The sequence below is a fragment of the Salvia hispanica genome, chromosome 6 (genome assembly GCF_029641045.1).
Source record: "Salvia hispanica isolate PSC_SH4W2 chromosome 6, Shi_PSC_v1, whole genome shotgun sequence".
Lineage (NCBI taxonomy): Eukaryota > Viridiplantae > Streptophyta > Magnoliopsida > Lamiales > Lamiaceae > Salvia > Salvia hispanica.
Genome location: NC_142697.1, coordinates 15,304,781 through 15,323,575, shown reverse-complemented (window position 1 = coordinate 15,323,575; position 18,795 = coordinate 15,304,781). Strand labels below are relative to the sequence as shown.

The window sequence follows — 18,795 nt, the reverse complement described above, 5'->3', positions numbered from 1 at the left end:
AGTTTTCCGAATAATAAAACCTTGTTCGAGCTCCTCTTGAGGACATTATCAAACGAGACTCACCTCGTGCACGTTTCAACATAATAGCAATCCTAGCACCGCTAGATATTAATCACCACTACCCAATATATCAGGATTATTGGGTTGCGAAAAACCCGCACCATTTGATAAGTCAAAGTAGTGCATAATCAATACCGTATGCTCAATGCTAACATATGTAGATTAAGAAATAATATTTTATCAAGACCTAGTCTTTCAGTAGATAGCATAAAGACACGTCTTGCTGTTAGATCCGTTCAGTGCTATACCACACCAATGTCAAATTATTTCAGTAAGGCTTAGAAATATGCGGACTGACATTGCAACCTTTCACGATAGGTAGCCAAAGCCTATCTAGGTTGTGAAATTCTTCTTTTTCTTTTGCAAAGCATTGCATAGATCTGACCGTGTTACCTTAAAGTGGACGACGCCCACAACCGGTCTACTAAGCAAAAGACTTAGACTTTGTTTACTTCTTATGCATTTAAATGTTTATAAAACATCTTATAAATGCACAAGCAAACACAATGTAATAATAATAGTGATTCTATTCGTGCGAGACTGCTCGAATAATACTGAATCAGGTTAAAAGTGGATTATAGAGTTTTACGTATACAAGCAAGATTCTATTCGAGCGAAACTTGCTCGAAACATGCTTTTCAGTATACCAAACCTAACAAACACTTGGTGGAATGATGTGTTGAGAAAGAGGAGGATAGCTAGGATGGGAGAGGTGCGATCATGGGATGAGTTGTGCCGAATTATGAAGGAGTCCTTTGTACCGAGGTCCTATTATCTCAAGCTTCGTGGGGAGCTTCAAGACCTAAGGCAAGGATCCATGAGTGTGATGGATTACTACTATGAACTTCTTGCTTTGATGAACAAGATTGGAGTAAATGAATCGGAGGAAACCACTCAAGACCGTTTCATCCATGGTCTCAACACGTCCTTGAAGCATAAAGTCCAAATTGAGGCTTTGAGGGGAATCACATTGGGTGAAGTACTAAGTTTTGCCGAGACTTTTGAGAGGCAAGGTAAAGAGGTGGCTCTTAGCAAGGCAAGAGTGGCTTCTAGTCAAACCGGGATGGGAGGAAACAAGTGGAGTACCCCTTCCAAAAAGATGGAGAGCTCACCTATTACTCAAGGCAAAGCACCATACAAGGGATCTCCAAGCTCAAGTCCACAAGTTACCAAGAGCCCTTCCTCAACGGAGAGTAGCAAGGTACAATGCTTCAAGTGTAAGGGCTATGGTCACTATGCTCGTGAGTGCCCCAACCAAAGAGTCATGGTTATTGGGCAAGATGGTAGCGTGCATAGTGAGGATGAGGAAGACGTGGTGGTAGAAGACAAGGAGGCGAGTGTAGAGCCACGAATGTCATATTCTAGTGGAGAAGAAGAGGATGAGGGGTCAAAATCCTTAGTGATGCTAAGGATGCTCAATGTACAACCCGATCTTGAGGAGCATAAAGAACAAAGGTGCAACATCTTCCATATGAATTGCAAGGTATACTCTAAAACTTGTTTGGTGATTATTGATGGAGGTAGTTGTGCTAATGTGGTGAGTGAACAATTGGTGGCCAAGTTGGGGTTGAAGGTTGACAAACACCCCAATCCTTACAAGCTTCAATGGCTAGGGGAGTCCGGGGAGCTAAAAGTGAAGGATCAATGTCTCGTCCCTTTGAAGAATGGTGTCTTTGAGGATGAGGTGATGTGTGATATCATTCCAATGACGGCTTGTCATGTGTTGTTGGGAAGGCCTTGGGAGTTTGATAGGAGGGTGTATAAGAATGGTTTCACCAATGAATATTTCTACATGGTGAATGGTTTGAAGGTTAGGTTGAAGCCCCTCTTACCTAAGGATGTGTTTGAGGCACACCGACATCTACAAAGGGAAAGGGAAAGGGATAGAGAGAAAAGACTTGTGAGTGAGGGTGAGCTAAAAAAGCCAAGTGAGAGTGGGGGTGGTGAGAGTAAAAATAAAGTACCTAAACAAGAAAAACCACAAGCAAGGGAGGGAAAAGGTTGCTTGTTAGCTAGGACTCCCGACCTTGGGTGGGCACTAAAAAGCCGTTCAACCATTCTCCTCATGGTCCGGAACGATTTATGTTTAAATACTAACACTAATCCTTGTCCTTTGTTGATTGAAAGTGTTTTGCAAGGTTTCAAGGATGTCTTCCCGGACGAGCTTCCAAACAAGCTCCCACCCGTGAGAGGGATTGAGCACCAAATTGATTTTGTACCGGGATCCTCTCTTCCCAACCGGGCGGCATATAAAGCAAACCCAAAGGAGACTCAAGAACTTCAAAGGCAAGTCGAGGGACTCCTTGCCAAAGGTTTGATTCGAGAATCTCTCTCACCTTGTGCCGTCCCCGTTATTTTGGTACCTAAGAAGGATGGAACTTGGAGAATGTGCGTGGATTGTAGAGCCATCAATAAGATCACCATTAAGTATAGGCACCCTATACCTAGGTTAGATGATATGCTTGAGGATCTATGTGGCTCTCATTGTTTCTCCAAAATTGATTTAGCAAGTGGGTACCACCAAATTCGCATGAAAGAAGGGGATGAATGGAAAACCGCTTTTAAAACCAAATTTGGCTTATATGAATGGCTTGTTATGCCTTTTGGATTGACTAATGCTCCTTCCACTTTCATGCGTTTGATGAATCATGTGCTTCGTCCTTTCATTGGAAAATTTGTGGTGGTGTATTTTGATGATTGATTTATAGTAAGAGTGTAGAAGAGCATGCTAATCATCTTAGGGATGTGCTTGAAGTGTTGAGAATGCATGCCTTATATGCCAAGTTATCCAAATGCACTTTTTGTGTTGATGAGGTTGTTTTTCTTGGATTCGTTGTGGGGAGGGATGGTGTGAAAGTAGATGAGGAGAAAGTGAAGGCGATTAGGGAGTGGCCTACACCCAAGAGTGTGAGTGAAGTTCGATCTTTCCATGGTCTTGCAAGCTTCTATAGGAGGTTTGTGAGGGACTTTTCTACTAAGGCATCTCCCCTTAATCACCTTGTGAAAAAGAATGTGGAGTTTAAGTGGGGAGAGGAGCAAGAAAGAGCTTTTAACACCTTAAAAAAATGACCTTACTCATGCTCCTTTGTTAGCCCTTCCCAATTTTGACAAGACTTTTGAGCTAGAGTATGATGCTAGTGGAGTGGGGGTAGGAGGAGTGCTCATGCAAGAGGGGAAGCCCATAGCCTATTTTTTCGAAAAGCTTGGCCAAGCCCAATTAAACTACCCCACATATGACAAGGAGTTGTATGCTATAGTGAGGTGTTTAGAGAATTGGCAACATTACCTCATGCATAGGGAGTTTGTAATACACACCGACCATGAATCCATTAAGTTCCTAGGGGGACAACATAAACTTGATAAAAGACATGCTAAGTGGAGTGCTTTTCTAGAAACTTTCCCTTATGTGATCAAATATAAGAAGGGGAAGGAAAATGTTGTTGCCGATGCCCTTTCTAGGAAGCCTCATGCTCTTTCAAGTGATGATTTCTTGATTGATAATCATGTGATGCATGTGAGAAAACAAGTGCTTGTTGTGTGTGCTTCAAAGTATGTTGGCTTTGAGTTCATTAAGGACTTATATAGACATGATCACGAATTTGCCACTATTTTTGAAGCATGTGAAAAAGGATCTTTTGATAAATATTATAGGATGGATGGTTACTTGTATAAAGAGAATAAGCTTTGCATTCCTAATTGCTCTCTTCGTGACTTGTTGATTAAGGAATCTCATTTGGGAGGCTTGATGGGGCACTTTGGGGTGTCAAAAACTTTTGACATTTTGAGTGAACATTTCTCTTGGCCTTGTATGAAGAAACATGTTGAGAAATTTTGTGGTCAATGCATAGAGTGTAGGCAAGCCAAGTCTAAGTCTAGTAACTTTGGGCTTTATACTCCTTTACCTATACCTACACAACCTTGGGTGGACATTTCCATGGATTTCGTGTTAGGCCTACCCATGTCTTCTCGGAAGAATGATAGCATTTTGGTAGTGGTAGATAGGTTCTCCAAGATGGCTCATTTCATTCTATGTAGGAAGACGAATGATGCTAAATTCATTGCAAACTTGTTTTTTAAGGAGGTGGTCAAATTGCATGGGATTCCAAAAACAATTGTGAGTGATAGGGATGTCAGATTCTTGAGTTTCTTTTGGAAGACCCTTTGGGGAAGTCTTGGAACCAAGCTTCTTTTTTCTACTACCGCTCATCCCCAAACGGATGGACAAACGGAAGTAGTGAATAGGTCCTTAGGAACCCTCCTTCGTGCTCTAGTATTTGAGAATAATATGTCTTGGGAGGAGTGTCTACCTATTGCCGAATTTGCATACAATAGGACTTTTCATTCCACTACTAAATTGTCTTCATTTGAAGTTGTATATGGATTTAACCCCCTCACCCCGTTGGATTTGTCCGCGGTGGATTTGCCTTTGTCAATTATGCTTGATGTAGGGGGAGAGGAAAAGGCTAAGTTCGTGAAGGAGATGCATACTCAAGTGCAAGAGAGGATCCAAGAGAGGGGAGAGCAAGTAGCCCGCCACGTGAACAAGGGACGCAAGAAGGTGGTTTTTGAACCCGGCGATTGGGTGTGGGTACATCTTAGGAAGATTCGTTTCCCCGACAAGACCAAGGGCAAGCTAGCCCCTAGAGGAGATGGGCCTTTTCTTGTGTTGGAACGCGTCAACGACAACGCCTACGTGATCGACTTGCCCGGTGAGTATAATATTAGTTGCACGTTCAACGTCACTGATTTGAGTCCGTTTGATGTTGTAGGGAGTTCGGATTTGAGGACAAATCCTTTCCAAGAAGGGGAGGATGATACGACCTCACGTGTTGGACCCATGACGAGAGCCATGACGAGGCGGCTTCGGGATGGACTCGCAACTTTCATTCAAAAGTCCAAGCGGGAGGAGCCTAGGAGGACGGATGAGCCAAAGTTGAGGATCGTGCTGAAGAACGAGGGCCGACCAGTTGGATTCAACTGGAAATCTTCCTATTGAGATGACATCCGAAAGCTATGAAACTACCACCATTGTCTTCTTCTTGGAAACAGCTTCGCGTGGGTATCTTGCACATCCCAATCGGAGTCCGAATGAGGGAGTTATGGTGGTTTTACGGAAGTCGCGCAGAGAAGGCCGGGAGCTTCGGGAAAAACGCCCGACCGGGCGTTTCGCTTGTGAAAATCGCCCGGGGACAGGGAAAACGCCCGGGCCGGGCATTTTGGCATGTGAAAAATGCCCGACCGGACGATTATGCCGTTCTTTTAGATTTTGTGGGCCAACTTTCTATTTTTGGACCCATACTATAAATACCTCTTGATGTTATTCCATTTCCTTAGGTTTTTGCTGAATTATATGCTTGAGAGATTTGTTCCTCTTGAAGAGGTTTTCCTATCCAATTCCTAGAATTAGGTTGCTTGGTTCATCAATTCTTAGTGAAGTATGGATCAAGTAGAGGTATGCTTTAAGGTTTGTGGATTCCCTTGAAGATCTAGCCATGGATGCATGTTAGTATGTTGTAAGTGTTATAGCTTGCCTCATCAATGACTATGTATCTCAATTTCCACTCTATCCAATGTTGTTCCTTGTTTTGATCATCTATGTTTCCTAATTTCTTGTTGGGTTGCCATTATTGATACAATAGAAAATCTACTTCACAAAAATACCTAGATCAATCACCTACAAATTGGGTAAATTCTTGGGAAATGGATCACAAAATACATGGATCCATACCAGATTGCATATAAAAATTTACTGGTCCAAACACTATTTTTACTCGGGTGAAAATTGAAATGGTTAATTGGCACAAGACATGGTCTTAGATTTTATGGGCCAATACCATTTTGGGTTTTAGCCCAACAAAAGGTTCATCATTCATCATGTTGAATCCACACTTCAATATTCTTTGGTGTGGCGGGTAATAAATCGAATATTATCTACAAATTATTTTCTACGCCTTCTATTTATCTGATTTATTTGAATTCAATTCAATTTCTGAAAAATCAAACAAACTCATGGTGGATCTCTATGCTCTTGACTTTGATGGAGTGCTCTGCGACAGCTGTGGAGAGAGCTCCCTTTCAGCTGTCAAGGTTTGGCTGAAGTGATTTCTAATCGGTGTTTAGTTATCTTGCCATTTTGCTTCAGAATTTTGGTTTCATTTGCATTACTTACTATTGGCCCATATTCATGTAATTGTGTGAGCTTTTTCTCAGTTTTCAATTATCTACTTCATGGAATTCAATTGACCTAATTAGATGATACTTGTATGTGCGTTTTGCTTCCAATTTTTGGAACTTACTTGGTTTTTCAATTTCTGTTTTAGGCTGCTAAAGTAAGATGGCCAAATCTGTTCAATGGCGTGGACTCACAATTAGAGGATTGGATTGTTGATCAGATGCACACAGTTATTATTTCTTCTCTCTTTTTTGTCTATGTGAGAACAAGTTTGAATATTGGTCGAGTTCTCGATTGCTTTAAATTGAAAATTTCCATTAATGGTAATATTGGAATTGCCCGGATTAACAAACGCATATGCAAAAGCAAGAAAATGTAGCTATTTCTCTCAGCATTGTGTTACAGTAACATAGCTATAGACTTCCATCTCTCTCGTGCTGGATGAAAAGCCGTGATGAAGCTAGAAATTTCGAGCCAAAATTCTGCCCAAGATTTTGGATATTGAGGAATGTTGGTATTGCTGTGATTGAACCTTGAGATTTGCTTATTGGGGTTCCCTTTTTTCTTGTCCAACTAATGCTAACATGATCACATGATAAGCAACATGTAGTTGATAGTTATCTCGATTGGTAAATGATGGCCTCCCTTATTAGGAGTATTTGCATCTTTAAAATTTCGGTTTCTTTGTTTATATACTTGGCAGAAGATGCTCTAGTACTGGTCAAGGAATTAACTTGTTTGTTGTTTCAGATTCGACCCGTAGTAGAAACTGGATATGAAAACTTATTACTCGTGAGATTGCTGTTGGAGATGAAGATTCCCTCAATTCGGAAGTCCTCAGTATGTATCCAGCCCTTAATATCTACTCATCTTTACTTGATAAGGTCAAAATATGCAAGCCGAACCCTCAATTCCATCATTGTGTAGCATCTCAATTCTCAATATGCATCTACTGATGATCACCACATGTAAGAAATTTTAAAATCTACTACCAAATTTTGCGCATAGAAATTCATGAAAAATGGTTCATGTTGCATGTGTGGGAAAATTTGGCAGATTTAAAAATACTCTGATACATGACACTCTAAGTACCAATGTAGACTGTAGAGACAATACGAGATGTTACACAATGATGGCTTGCAAATTGTGCCTTCTTAGATGACACCTAGCATTATATATTTGCATAAGGTTGCAGAGGGGCTTACGATTGAGGGAATATTGGAGAACTGGGCTACTATAAAACCCGTGATCATGGCAGAATGGGATGAGAATGACAGGGATGCGCTAATAGATCTTTTTGGAAAAGTTAGGGATGAATGGATGGATAGAGATTTTCAGACATGGATAGGTGCAAATAGGTAATCATTTATTTCCTCGGTTTATCTTATGTTGTTTCTTCTGCTGATATATATTGATCAAGTTGGTTTATAACCTGCAGATTTTATCCAGGTGTTCCAGATGCTTTGAAGTTTTCTAGTTCCAAACTCTACATCGTCACTACGAAGCAGGTATATACGGAGCAAAACAAGGCACACTACATAATTCGCAACATTCTTGTGATGAATGACATTTCACTTCTTACTGCAACTAGTGAGAGATTTTTACTGAGACAAAGTCGCCCTGATTCTTACTGGACTGGTTCAACTTTCTTTTGCAGGGCCGTTTTGCAGATGCTCTGCTTCGAGAGCTTGCTGGAGTTACTATTCCGGCTGAAAGAATCTACGGGTTGGGAACTGGGTGAGTATTTTCAAGATATAGACGAACATAAATGCGAATTAATATTAACTGATATCCTAATATGCATAATGCTCTCTTGATGCTGAGTTAATGAATGTCAAATCTATCAGCCCTAAAGTAAAAGTTCTGAAGCAGCTTCAAGAGATGCCAGAAAACCAGGGCCTAACCCTGCAGTAAGATCTCTGGATCATAACTTATATGGATGCCTTTCAATATGTTTTATCTACTGCTACTAGAATAGAACTTAAACAATTCCAACTCTGTGTTGTAAAGCTTTGTTGAAGATCGATTTGCAACTCTGAAGAATGTGATCAAAGAGCCAGAGTTGAACAAATGGAACCTATATTTAGGTGATTAATACCACAAATTTTTGCTAACTAGCTTATCCATGGCATTATTTGGTTTCCTAATTCGAGTAATTGAATCAGGGGATTGGGGTTATAACACTCAAAAAGAGCGAGATGAGGCTGCAATAATCTCCAGAATTCAACTTCTTCAGCTGTCAGACTTCAGCAATAAGCTCAAGTGATCTGATTTTCTTTGGGGTTAGTATCCTCATTTGTTAGTAAACGTATTAACCACTCCAAACTAGAGGAACTGTGAAGAGTTATGTTGATTTGTACATCATTCTTGAAACCGTTCATTGTATGGATATATCTCTATTATTACTGGCAATAAGAGAGTATTTCAATAAGAAACGTGTAAACACGGCACACTCTAGCACCACGCGCAGAAGTGTCTCTGTTTTGAACTGTGATGTTATTGCAGATATATTGTGAAGTGTACATATCATGTTATACTCACAAGAACTTAAAAATCTATGTATCTGTATGAGCAGAAACAGTTCAGATATTTGCAGGAACAAAGACAGTTTTGACAGAAACAGAGGAAAGTGTAATAGTATATGGATGCATATCCAGTTCTATCAGAGTAATCAAATTAATCTTTTGATACACTTCATGCCTTGTACTCGTCAAATTTGGAGCAAACAAAAAGTAAAGCTAGCTTTTTCTGTGGGACAAGACTTGATTTTTATTTGCTTAAAATTTTTTAATTATATTGTAAAAAAAATTTTGCAGTCCACAAAAGTGTTCTTAAGCTTTTCGTATGCCTAACTTGGATAACTTTACCCTACAAATGTTAATAGGACCAAATAAATTGATTTTGCCATATTAGTTTTGATTTTGTTTTTAAAATTGTGATTTTTGTCAATATTTTTTTAAAAATTACTATACTAAAATTTAAAAGTCAGTGAAAATTGAGATTTAAATGACACTTATCCCAAATTCATAACATATCACTTTTATATTTAAATGGTCAATATTTTATATGGTAAAGCATTGTACAAGAGGTCGTCAAACGTGTTAGTATGTGGATCCAAACAAACTTATATTGAAGCCTAAAATATGAATTATAATCTAGATATATGTATAACTTTATGGTAGCTAACTAGCCTGATTTACATCTTCAGTGACATATTTGATATTATAAAATATTGAAGTAGAAAACTCAAAATTTTGGTGCACATAATTTGAAAGGCGGCTATATATCGTCATACATTGAACGGCATAGATGCTTAAAATTGTCAATTTCTGCATGTGCAATTTCAGTTTGGATTTTCATCAAAACAGTGACCAGTCATAATCATAATTGGACCAACACCTATAGTTAATTAATGACCTTTAAAAACAGGCTCAAATATTGCATTTTTATGTGTTCAACAATACATTTGGGATATGATAGAGAGTTCTTAGATTTGGTCCCACTTGTCATGGAAAATAATACTCCAACACTCATGTTGTTTTGCGTATGCGCTCCAATACGTAATGAATAAAGACCTTAAATAAAATGTATTCCTTGTGTGTGGTTTTCATATCTTATCCTACTTTGAATTTGGGAAGCTTCTGCCTATTTGGTTGGTTGGGTGGTACTTTTCGATTGCACGCAATTTTAATTTAAGCTTAATTATTTGAGTAGTATGTGACATTTATTTATTTTGACAATGCCTTTTTTTTTTTCCTTTAATCGACCTATTGTGTTGATTTTAGATTCTTGCAGGCATCTTTCGCTAATAAAATTGAATTTGACATAAACTAGATTCCATCAATTCAGTAGGAGTAGTATACTACTTGCTCCCTCCGTCCCCTAATAGGAGTCACTCTTTGACCGGGCACGGATTTTAAGAAATGTAAAGAAAAGTTGGTTGAAAAAATTAGTGGAATGTGGGACCCATTTTTTTATATTGGTTTTATAATAAAATGTGAGTGAATTGAGTTAGTGAAATGTGGGACCTACTTACTATTTATGGTAAAAATAAAGTGTGACTCTTAATTAGGGACGGACTGAAATGGAAAAGTGTGATTCTTAATGGGGGACGGAGGAAGTATATTTTAAGCTATTTGTATACTAGGAGTATTATTTTTTGATGAAAAATCGCTCGTCAAAATTATTTCTGTTATAAGTACTTAGATCATTCACAATCCATACCCCAACTCATACAATTCCTCTACCACACAATTCCCTTAAATTTCTGCACCAGCTTTTATAACCTCACAACTCTTCCCACACTTCATTTTATTTGTTAATTAACATTTATTTTATAAAATTAAATAACACTATAAATAATAAAATTATTTTATTAAGAAATTTTTTTTTCTAAAGTGAAATATGTAGTATTTATAGAGTTTTAAAATTAAAAATACAAAAATTGTAGAAATATATTTTCTAGAAACTACATTGATTATACACTAAAAGTTACTCCATAATTTAAAGTTTTAAATTTTGTTGATAAAAAAAATTCAATTAATGTTATAGTATTAAAATAAACTACTATTTGACAATCTAATTTTAGAATTATAAAAAATGTTGCGGTCTGACCCATCCGAGCGGTCCAACAACCCCAAATTGGCACCCCAAATTTGTGGAGATGCTAATGTCCTGATCCACAATACGACATATACATAAGATTCCTAAATGCTCACAGGGGCAACGCAGGTGGTTCCGGAGAGGCAGAATTGCAAGCATAAGATTCCTAAACCTAATAATTATAAATCCAGAAATAAAGTTAGAGCATGTCCAAGATGAAATGTAAATGGAGAGATAAAGTCATAAAACTACCATATTTATCTTTTTATCATGAAAATTGTTCATAAAGAGAAAAAGTACTTGAGAAGGTATTACACTTTATGTTTTAGAATGCATTTTTTATTTTATTTTATTTTAAAAAATAATTTATTTTTTTATATATCTTTTTCTTTTATTAAGAAGATAATAGATGATATTATGTTCTTAATAAGTCTACTCATGAAAGCCAATAACATAAATCCAGAAATCGAGTTACGAAGTCTACTTATGAAAGATGCAAAGAAACCAATATTTATTCCCAATGAATTGAAATTAATTGCAAATAAAAAAAAGCCACCTACAATCCACTTGTCATATCTAAAATTTGCAATAGTATAGTACTACTTTTTATATTTTTCCAAATTAGTAGTACTATATAAATATTGGTGAGCCATCACTCTTTTTCCATAGAACCAAATCAGATAAAAAGATAAAAAAAAAAGAGCAGAGCACAGACATCAATGGCGGGTGTGAGAAGCTTGCTGAAGAGAAGATCCCATTTTTCAGGGTGCAAATACTACAGCAGCGCCACCCCTTTGCCAGATTCCCCTTCCTTTGTTCAGAGGCTCAGAGATCTCCCTAAAGATCTTCCTGGTACCAACATCAAGACACACGTTTCTCAGGTACACAGAGATTCATTCATATTCATCTCACTTCTTGATTACTGCAGATTCATCATTCATCACTGATTAATTAATTGTTGTAGCCATCACTAGTCACTACTTAATTACAGCTTATTGATTCAATTTCATCAAATATACTACTCCACTAGTAAGTGGGTACCATGAAAATGGCTGCATCTGGATTGATGATTTCGCGGTGTTAACATAACATAAAGTGATTAAAGGACAAATAAGCACGTGATTAGTTGTTGGTTAATTCCTTTTAGGTGTAATTAATTGCCACTGAATCTGTGGCAGTACACGTCATTATTCTGAAAGCATTTTTTTTATTTTTAGGTGTAAGGGGCATAATCGTAAAAATCTGAAACACTACCTAAGAAAAGTTAACATTAGAAATAATTAATGCCTAGTTGGATTGGAACTTATACAGGACTAAAATATTACCGATTGTCTCAGATTGAACATAGAATGATGCTGCTGGGACACAATTTCAAGGACAATTTATTCTAATTACTTGTGTTGATTGATGTCGTGGAGCAAGGCACATGTTTAATTAGTGGCTGTTGGAAATAAAGGTTGTACTGAATGAATTAAATTAATTATGCAGCTGATTGGTAGAACACCATTGGTATATCTAAACAAAGTTACAGAGGGATGTGGAGCATATGTTGCAGTTAAGCAAGAAATGATGCAGCCTACTGCTAGCGTCAAAGACAGGTGCAAATTACATATTTACATATGCATATATATATTTTCCATTGCTTTCAAATTTCAATCTTGAATAATAGTAACAATGAAAAAATGTTGATGATTCAGACCAGCAATAGCCATGATGAAGGATGCCGAGGAAAAGGGCCTCATCACCCCGGGAAAGGTAGGCTACATACATATATAGCCTTCTTGTTTCTTCCTCTTTTCGTCGTCTCGGGAATAAACTAGTAGTTCCTACTTTTGAATATTAGACGACGCTGATTGAGCCCACTTCGGGAAACATGGGGATCAGCCTGGCCTTCATGGCTGCAATGAAAGGCTACAAAATGGTGCTCACGATGCCGTCTTACACAAGCTTAGAGAGAAGAGTGACTATGAGAGCATTTGGAGCAGATTTGGTCCTCACTGATCCCACCAAGGGAATGGGAGGCACTGTCAAGAAAGCCTACCAGCTTCTTGATTCCACCCCGGACGCCTTCATGCTTCAGCAGTTTTCCAACCCGGCCAACACAAAGGTGCATTTTGAGACTACTGGCCCCGAAATATGGGAGGATTCCAATGGCAAGGTCGACATCTTTGTGATGGGGATAGGGAGTGGAGGCACCGTCTCTGGTGTTGGCCAGTACTTGAAGTCCATGAATCCCGGTGTCAAGGTACTTCAGCTTCTCCATAACCAAAATTTTCAGATGTGAATGTGTTTTCATGCTTTGGCATTGCTCGGTTTGTCTAGATTTATGGACTTGAGCCAGAGGAGAGCCCCATTCTCAACGGAGGGAAGCCAGGTAATGAACATTTTACTAGCTCTCGTCTCATTTTACTAGCTCAAGTCTAACACGTGGAATTTTGTAGGGCCTCATCACATCACGGGGAATGGAGTCGGATTCAAACCAGACATATTGGATATGGACGTCATGGAGGAAGTCCTTATGGTAATTATCTATCAGATGTATAGAGTAAATATAAATTAGATCGTTGGCATAAACTTTGTTGCTGATGCAGGTTTCTAGTGAAGATGCTGTCAAAATGGCCAGAGAATTGGCACTCAAGGAAGGGCTATATGTAAGGAAACTTGTAATGCTCTCTGAACTTTTTCTCGTTTTTTTTTATCTTACACGTGGCGTGTATAGGTTGGGATATCATCCGGTGCTAACACGGTGGCTGCCCTCCGTCTAGCTAGGAGACCTGAAAACAAGGGAAAACTCATTGTGGTAAGAACTCAAAAAAGCCTCTTTTGATCTTGATTCCAACTGTCTGGTTTCATACCTTTGCCTGAGGCATTTTTATCCTTGTTTCAGACTGTCCATCCGAGCTTCGGAGAGCGATACCTGTCGTCGGTGTTGTTCGAGGAGCTGAGGAAAGAAGCTGAGAACATGCAGCCAGTTTCAGTTGATTAGACTATGTTTATCGGTGGGGTGGGTCGACCGCCACCTCACCCCACCTTTAAAAAAAAAATAAAAAATCAATAATATTGTCTCAATCTCAAGTAGACCACGGTCTCTCTCCACCCAAACACCAACCAGGCGGTCTCCATTCCATCATCCAATGAGATTGTGCCAAATGGCACAATCTCATTGGTTGATATATATATACTTTTAAATTAATATATCTTTAATATAAAATATTATAAAATTATAAAAATTATATCAAAATTCATAATTTTTCTTCCTCTATAAATAGAGACCACATTTGCTATAGTTTGCACACAAAAAAAAATATCTCTTTCCTCCTCCTATAATCTTCTTGTTTGATAAAATTTCATATTTTTAAGCTTACTTTGTTGCTAACTATGGATGATGATGAGAATAATATATTCTCCGATTCCCCAAATTTCTACCCTTCCCAAAACTACAACCCTTCCCAAAATTTTAATCCTTCTCAAGATTATTTCCCTAGTTTTGATGATTTTCCAAATTCTGATCAATTCCAAAATTCATTTCAAAACCAACATTCAAGCCAAGTCATATCACCAACCAACTTGAGTGCTTCAAACACTCCACATGATTGGAGTGAGCAAGAAGACATGTCATTAATGTCTGCTTATTGTTTCGTGAGCAGGGATGCAATTGTTGGCACCAACCAAACTAATGCCCATCTATGGCAAAAGGTTCTTGATCAATATGAGGAAGCAAGAAAAGAAAATCCAGGAATGGGCCAACAAAGAAGTTTAGAGTCATTGAGACAACGCTACAAACGACTCAACACAAATGTCACAAAGTGGATTGCTGCATACAAAAAAGCACATGATCGAGCTACAAGTGGCCAATCTAAAGAGGACATTGAGAAAGCCGCTCAACAACTGTATGGTAAGAGAAAATTTACTCACCATAAGGTGTTTGAGGAGGTGATGAGATACAATCCTAAGTGGGAATTGAAATTGAATAGTACTGGTTCAACGCGTTTCCAGCCAGATGAAGATAGTCTTGAAGAAAGTCGTGGGAGCTCAAAAAGGTCGAGGACTAGTGAGGAAGGAGGACCTCAAATTGACTCCATTCCTGAGAGTCGTTCTTCAACATTGCAGCGTCCTACCGGAAGAGATCAAGCTAAGAGTAAGGCTAAAAGAAGAGGCAAAGAAGTTGCAACGTCTTCATATACAATCCCTAATGATTTCACTGCAGCACTGCGTGAAATGAGAGTTACACGTGAAAGGGAATGTGATATTCAAGAACGGAAGATCAAAGCAGCTAGTGATATTCAGGAACGGAACATCAAGGCAGCTATCCTTACTCCGCTGATGGCTAGGAGGGACTTAACTCCAGAAGAAGAAACGTTGAAACGCAATCTAATAGCAGAATTATTTGGGAATTGATCGTAGTTTATCTGTTTTCAATGTATGTTTCTTATTATGCAAATTTCAACTTCTGTTGCTTAGTGTGTAATCTTCAATTTCTGTTGCTTAGTATGTAATCTTTAATTTATGTTGCTTATGTAATTTCCAGTTTATGTGATAAGCCCTTCAATCAAAGTATGACTACATGACATTACAAGTGGGGGTGGAATCCAATGACATCCCATGTGATCACGAAAATCAAAGTGTGACTATATGACAAGTCATTTTCTATCAAGTGGGGGTGGAATCCAATGACAACCCATGTGATCACGAAAATCAAAGTATGGCTACATGACAAGGCATTTTCTATCACAAATGGTGGTGGAATCTAATGACATCCCATGTGATCACGAAAATCAAAGTATGGCTACATGACAAGGCATTTTCTATCACAAGTGGTGGTGGAATCCAATGATAACCCATGTGATCACGAAAATCAAAGTATGGCTACATGACAAGGCATTTTCTATCACAAATGGTGGTGGAATCTAATGACATCCCATGTGATCACGAAAATCAAAGTATGGCTACATGACAAGGCATTTTCTATCACAAGTGGTGGTGGAATCCAATGATAACCCATGTGATCACGAAAATCAAAGTGTGACTATATGACAAGTCATTTTCTATCAAGTGGGGGTGGAATCCAATGACAACCCATGTGATCACGAAAATCAAAGTATGATTACATGACAAGTCATTTTCTATCACAAGTGGTGGTGGAATCCAAGGACAACCCATGTGATCACAAATGATAGTAGTGGAATCCTATGCTCAACAAATTACTTCTATATATTTACTTATATGCTTCAAGAAAATTATACACAAATCCTCTCACGATTATTGAGCCAACTCTCCCTAAAAAATGTCATCAAGTTCTAATTTTGAAGCTTTCAATCTTCTTGAAGACAATGAATGGGAAGAAAAAATTGTTGAACAAAATCAGCAACTCGATCAACTAATCGAGGATATAGCTATTTGGCCAACAACCTTGCCTTCACAACCTACAACCCAGACGGCTAGAGCTAAAAGGAGATACATTGAAAGGAAACGCGAAGAGGGTCATGATATTATTTTCGAGCAGTACTTTGCTGAAGATCCAATCTATCCTCCAGATATTTTTCGAACAAGGTATCGCATGCGAAAACCTTTGTTCGAAAAAATAATGAACAAGCTCATCGACACCGACAACTTTTTTGTGCAGAAGCGTGATGCTACCGGTCGACTTGGTATGTCTGCAATTCAGAAATGTACAGCAGCGATGAGGATGTTGGCCTACGGGGCGGCGGCCGACTTGCACGACGAATATTTGAGAATGAGCGCACAACTCATTCGCAAATCTCTCATCAAGTTCGTTGAAGGTGTAATCTCTAACTTCGGCGATGAGTACTTGCGAAAGCCCACCGAAGAAGACTTGGCAAGACTTCTGCATATTGGAGAACAACGTGGGTTTCCAGGCATGTTGGGTAGTATTGACTGCATGCATTGGGAATGGAAGAATTGTCCCACTGCATGGGCTGGACAATATGCCGGAAGAAGCGGGAATCCGACAATCATCTTGGAAGCAGTAGCATCTCAAGATTTGTGGATATGGCATGCTTTTTTTGGAACTCCAGGTTCGAGAAATGATATTAATGTGCTTGATCAATCTCCTGTTTTTGATGATATTTTGGAAGGTCGAGCACCGAAGGTCAATTACATAGTAAATGGCCAGGAAAAAAATATGGGATATTATCTCACTGATGGCATATATCCTCAATGGGCGGCGTTTGTCAAATCTATACCAGGTCCACAAACGATGAGGCACAAGTTGTTTGCTCGACATCAAGAGTCTGCGCGAAAAGATGTTGAACGAGCTTTTGGTGTTTTGCAAGCTCGTTTTGCTTTTATCAAATGTCCATGTCTTATTTGGGATCGTGATATTATGGGGAAGATAATGATTGCTTGCATAATCTTGCACAATATGATAGTGGAAGACGAAAGAAGCACATATTCGAACTATTGTGATCCAGCAGAATTTATTCAAGATCGACTTGGACAAAGTAGTCATGAGAATGGAGATGGAGATGCGAATAATGATTTCATATATTCTACGAATAGAATTGCGAGTCTAGCTTCTTACATGAAAAACAAAGCCCAACTTCAAAACAGAGAAGCTCACAAAGCTCTGCGAGACGATTTGGTTGAGCATATATGGGCAAAATTCGGCAATTGCAATTGAATGTCTAGTTTTCATCTTATGTATGAGCACCAATTATGTATTTTAAATTTTATATTTCAATTATTGTAATGTATATTTTTTTTTGTTTGTTTTTATAATTTTTAGTTTGTCATTTATTACGTTTTTCTATAAATTTACAATAATAAGTATTTCATGTATTAATAATATTATTAAAAAATAATATAAAAATAAATATATAATAGTGTGGTTGGGTGGTTGGGGTGGTCATTGATAAACCATGAAAATGTGGGTGGTTGGGTTGGATAAATATTGATGATGTGGAAGATGATGTGGAGGAGATAGAAATAAATTAAATATTGAAAAAGTGGCTGGTTGGGTTGGGTTGGGTGGTTGCTGATAAACATAGTCTTAAGGATCAAGTGTGCTTGGCAGACCAGATTCCCAATGCTTCTACTTAGTTGGAGAAGCTTGTATTGCCTTTATTGAAATATCATTTCATTTTTATTTCAGTAATTACCTGATCTGTAGCTGTAAAAGCAACAGTATTGTTGAGATTATGAATTATAATGCTTATTACCAAACTATAACCTAATTTTCACAGTTCCACTTAAATAACCACACCAAATGATGGTTGCAAAAAGGATTGTACATTTGTACCATGACTATATGTTTGCAAAGAGTTATCCACAATAATAAAACATCATGTCATGTCAAATATGCTCATAGTAACACAAAAAAAAAAAGAAAAAAAATATAACCTATGGCAGTCTCTACCAACTTAGCTTAGGTTGGGGCTTGTTGCTAAGTTAAGGAAAATTATTTCAGTCGACATCAAGTAAAATTTATGTATTGTTTTTCCATCGAAAATCATCAAGACCGACCTTAGCTCAGTTGGTAGAGCGGAGGACTGTAGTTGGTTGCTGTAATCCTTAGGTCACTGGTTCGAATCCGGTAGGTCGGATATTTTTTAATATTCACTTCAATTTTAAGGCAATTTAATTGATCACTTGCACAGTTACATCTTTTTAAACAAGTGTGATTATTCTCAACATCAATTGTACTCGCTATAGCAATGGTATAGAATACTTATCACTTTGGCCATCTTCAATCAAAATTATTGAAACTTTTCGGTAATTATAAATTCTTTATTTATTTATTATTATTAGTTGTAGCGATTGGACAATCATGTATATGTAATTTTGCTTGTAGCGGCTTCGTGTGAGTAACGAATAAAGAAATCAAAACTGTGAAATGTAAAAAGTAGTAGTACAAATTTTGTTAAGCTGTAATTTGAACGAACACGTAGGATATATTCACATGAAGAACTTCAATTCCAATAATTGCTTAGTTAGTTAGTTAT

General features: G+C 38.0%; 3 protein-coding genes and 1 non-coding gene across 8 annotated transcripts; all 4 read left to right on the top strand.

The window, feature by feature from the left end:
* Positions 1–5,962: 5,962 nt before the first annotated feature.
* On the top strand, positions 5,963–8,667 carry LOC125204520 (ribosomal RNA small subunit methyltransferase G). 4 transcript variants are annotated; one of them, XM_089060434.1, is made up of 9 exons: positions 5,963–6,147; positions 6,381–6,491; positions 6,983–7,072; positions 7,391–7,590; positions 7,671–7,740; positions 7,890–7,969; positions 8,080–8,142; positions 8,243–8,319; positions 8,398–8,667. In XM_089060434.1, the coding sequence occupies exons 1-9, from the start codon at positions 6,070–6,072 to the stop codon at positions 8,496–8,498; spliced, it is 870 nt and encodes a 289-aa protein (XP_088916560.1). In that variant the 5' UTR covers positions 5,963–6,069; the 3' UTR covers positions 8,499–8,667. The 4 variants fall into 4 exon arrangements, with proteins under 4 accessions (XP_088916560.1, XP_047959159.1, XP_088916561.1 ...); XM_048103202.2 differs by having other exon boundaries at positions 5,967–6,147; positions 6,381–6,461; XM_089060435.1 differs by having other exon boundaries at positions 5,968–6,147; positions 7,421–7,590.
* A 2,813-nt stretch (positions 8,668–11,480) lies between these two features.
* Positions 11,481–18,027, top strand: CYSC1 (cysteine synthase C1). Of its 2 annotated transcripts, XM_048102733.2 has the most exons (10): positions 11,481–11,715; positions 12,323–12,432; positions 12,532–12,589; positions 12,678–13,079; positions 13,157–13,208; positions 13,276–13,355; positions 13,426–13,485; positions 13,554–13,634; positions 13,722–13,819; positions 17,847–18,027. In XM_048102733.2, coding segments are annotated over exons 1-10 (1,104 nt in total). In that variant the 5' UTR covers positions 11,481–11,553; the 3' UTR covers positions 17,848–18,027. The 2 variants fall into 2 exon arrangements, with proteins under 2 accessions (XP_047958690.1, XP_088917468.1); XM_089061342.1 differs by lacking the exon at positions 17,847–18,027 and having other exon boundaries at positions 11,482–11,715; positions 13,722–15,374.
* Positions 14,213–15,374, top strand: LOC125187868 (uncharacterized). Its single transcript, XM_089061343.1, has one exon. It carries the CDS (start codon positions 14,213–14,215, stop codon positions 15,230–15,232), a length of 1,020 nt encoding a protein of 339 aa, XP_088917469.1. The 3' UTR covers positions 15,233–15,374.
* Positions 18,028–18,311: 284 nt separating the features above from the next.
* On the top strand, positions 18,312–18,396 carry TRNAY-GUA (transfer RNA tyrosine (anticodon GUA)). The gene is given in 2 exon segments: positions 18,312–18,348; positions 18,361–18,396. It is a non-coding gene; the product is annotated as a tRNA-Tyr (tRNA).
* The last annotated feature ends 399 nt before the right edge of the window (positions 18,397–18,795 follow it).

What these genes read in the sequence shown, in the direction of transcription:
- LOC125204520 (XM_089060434.1), top strand. Translation starts at nt 6,070, where the DNA reads ATGGTGGATCTCTATGCTCTTGACTTTGATGGAGTGCTCTGCGACAGC. An exon ending in GCTCCCTTTCAGCTGTCAAG is followed by an intron (nt 6,148 to 6,380) that starts GTTTGGCTGAAG and finishes TTTCTGTTTTAG; the next exon opens with GCTGCTAAAGTAAGATGGCC. An exon ending in CAAATGGAACCTATATTTAG is followed by an intron (nt 8,320 to 8,397) that starts GTGATTAATACC and finishes TAATTGAATCAG; the next exon opens with GGGATTGGGGTTATAACACT.
- LOC125187868 (XM_089061343.1), top strand. Translation starts at nt 14,213, where the DNA reads ATGGATGATGATGAGAATAATATATTCTCCGATTCCCCAAATTTCTAC.
- CYSC1 (XM_048102733.2), top strand. Translation starts at nt 11,554, where the DNA reads ATGGCGGGTGTGAGAAGCTTGCTGAAGAGAAGATCCCATTTTTCAGGG. An exon ending in CCATGAATCCCGGTGTCAAG is followed by an intron (nt 13,080 to 13,156) that starts GTACTTCAGCTT and finishes CGGTTTGTCTAG; the next exon opens with ATTTATGGACTTGAGCCAGA. An exon ending in TCTCAACGGAGGGAAGCCAG is followed by an intron (nt 13,209 to 13,275) that starts GTAATGAACATT and finishes GGAATTTTGTAG; the next exon opens with GGCCTCATCACATCACGGGG.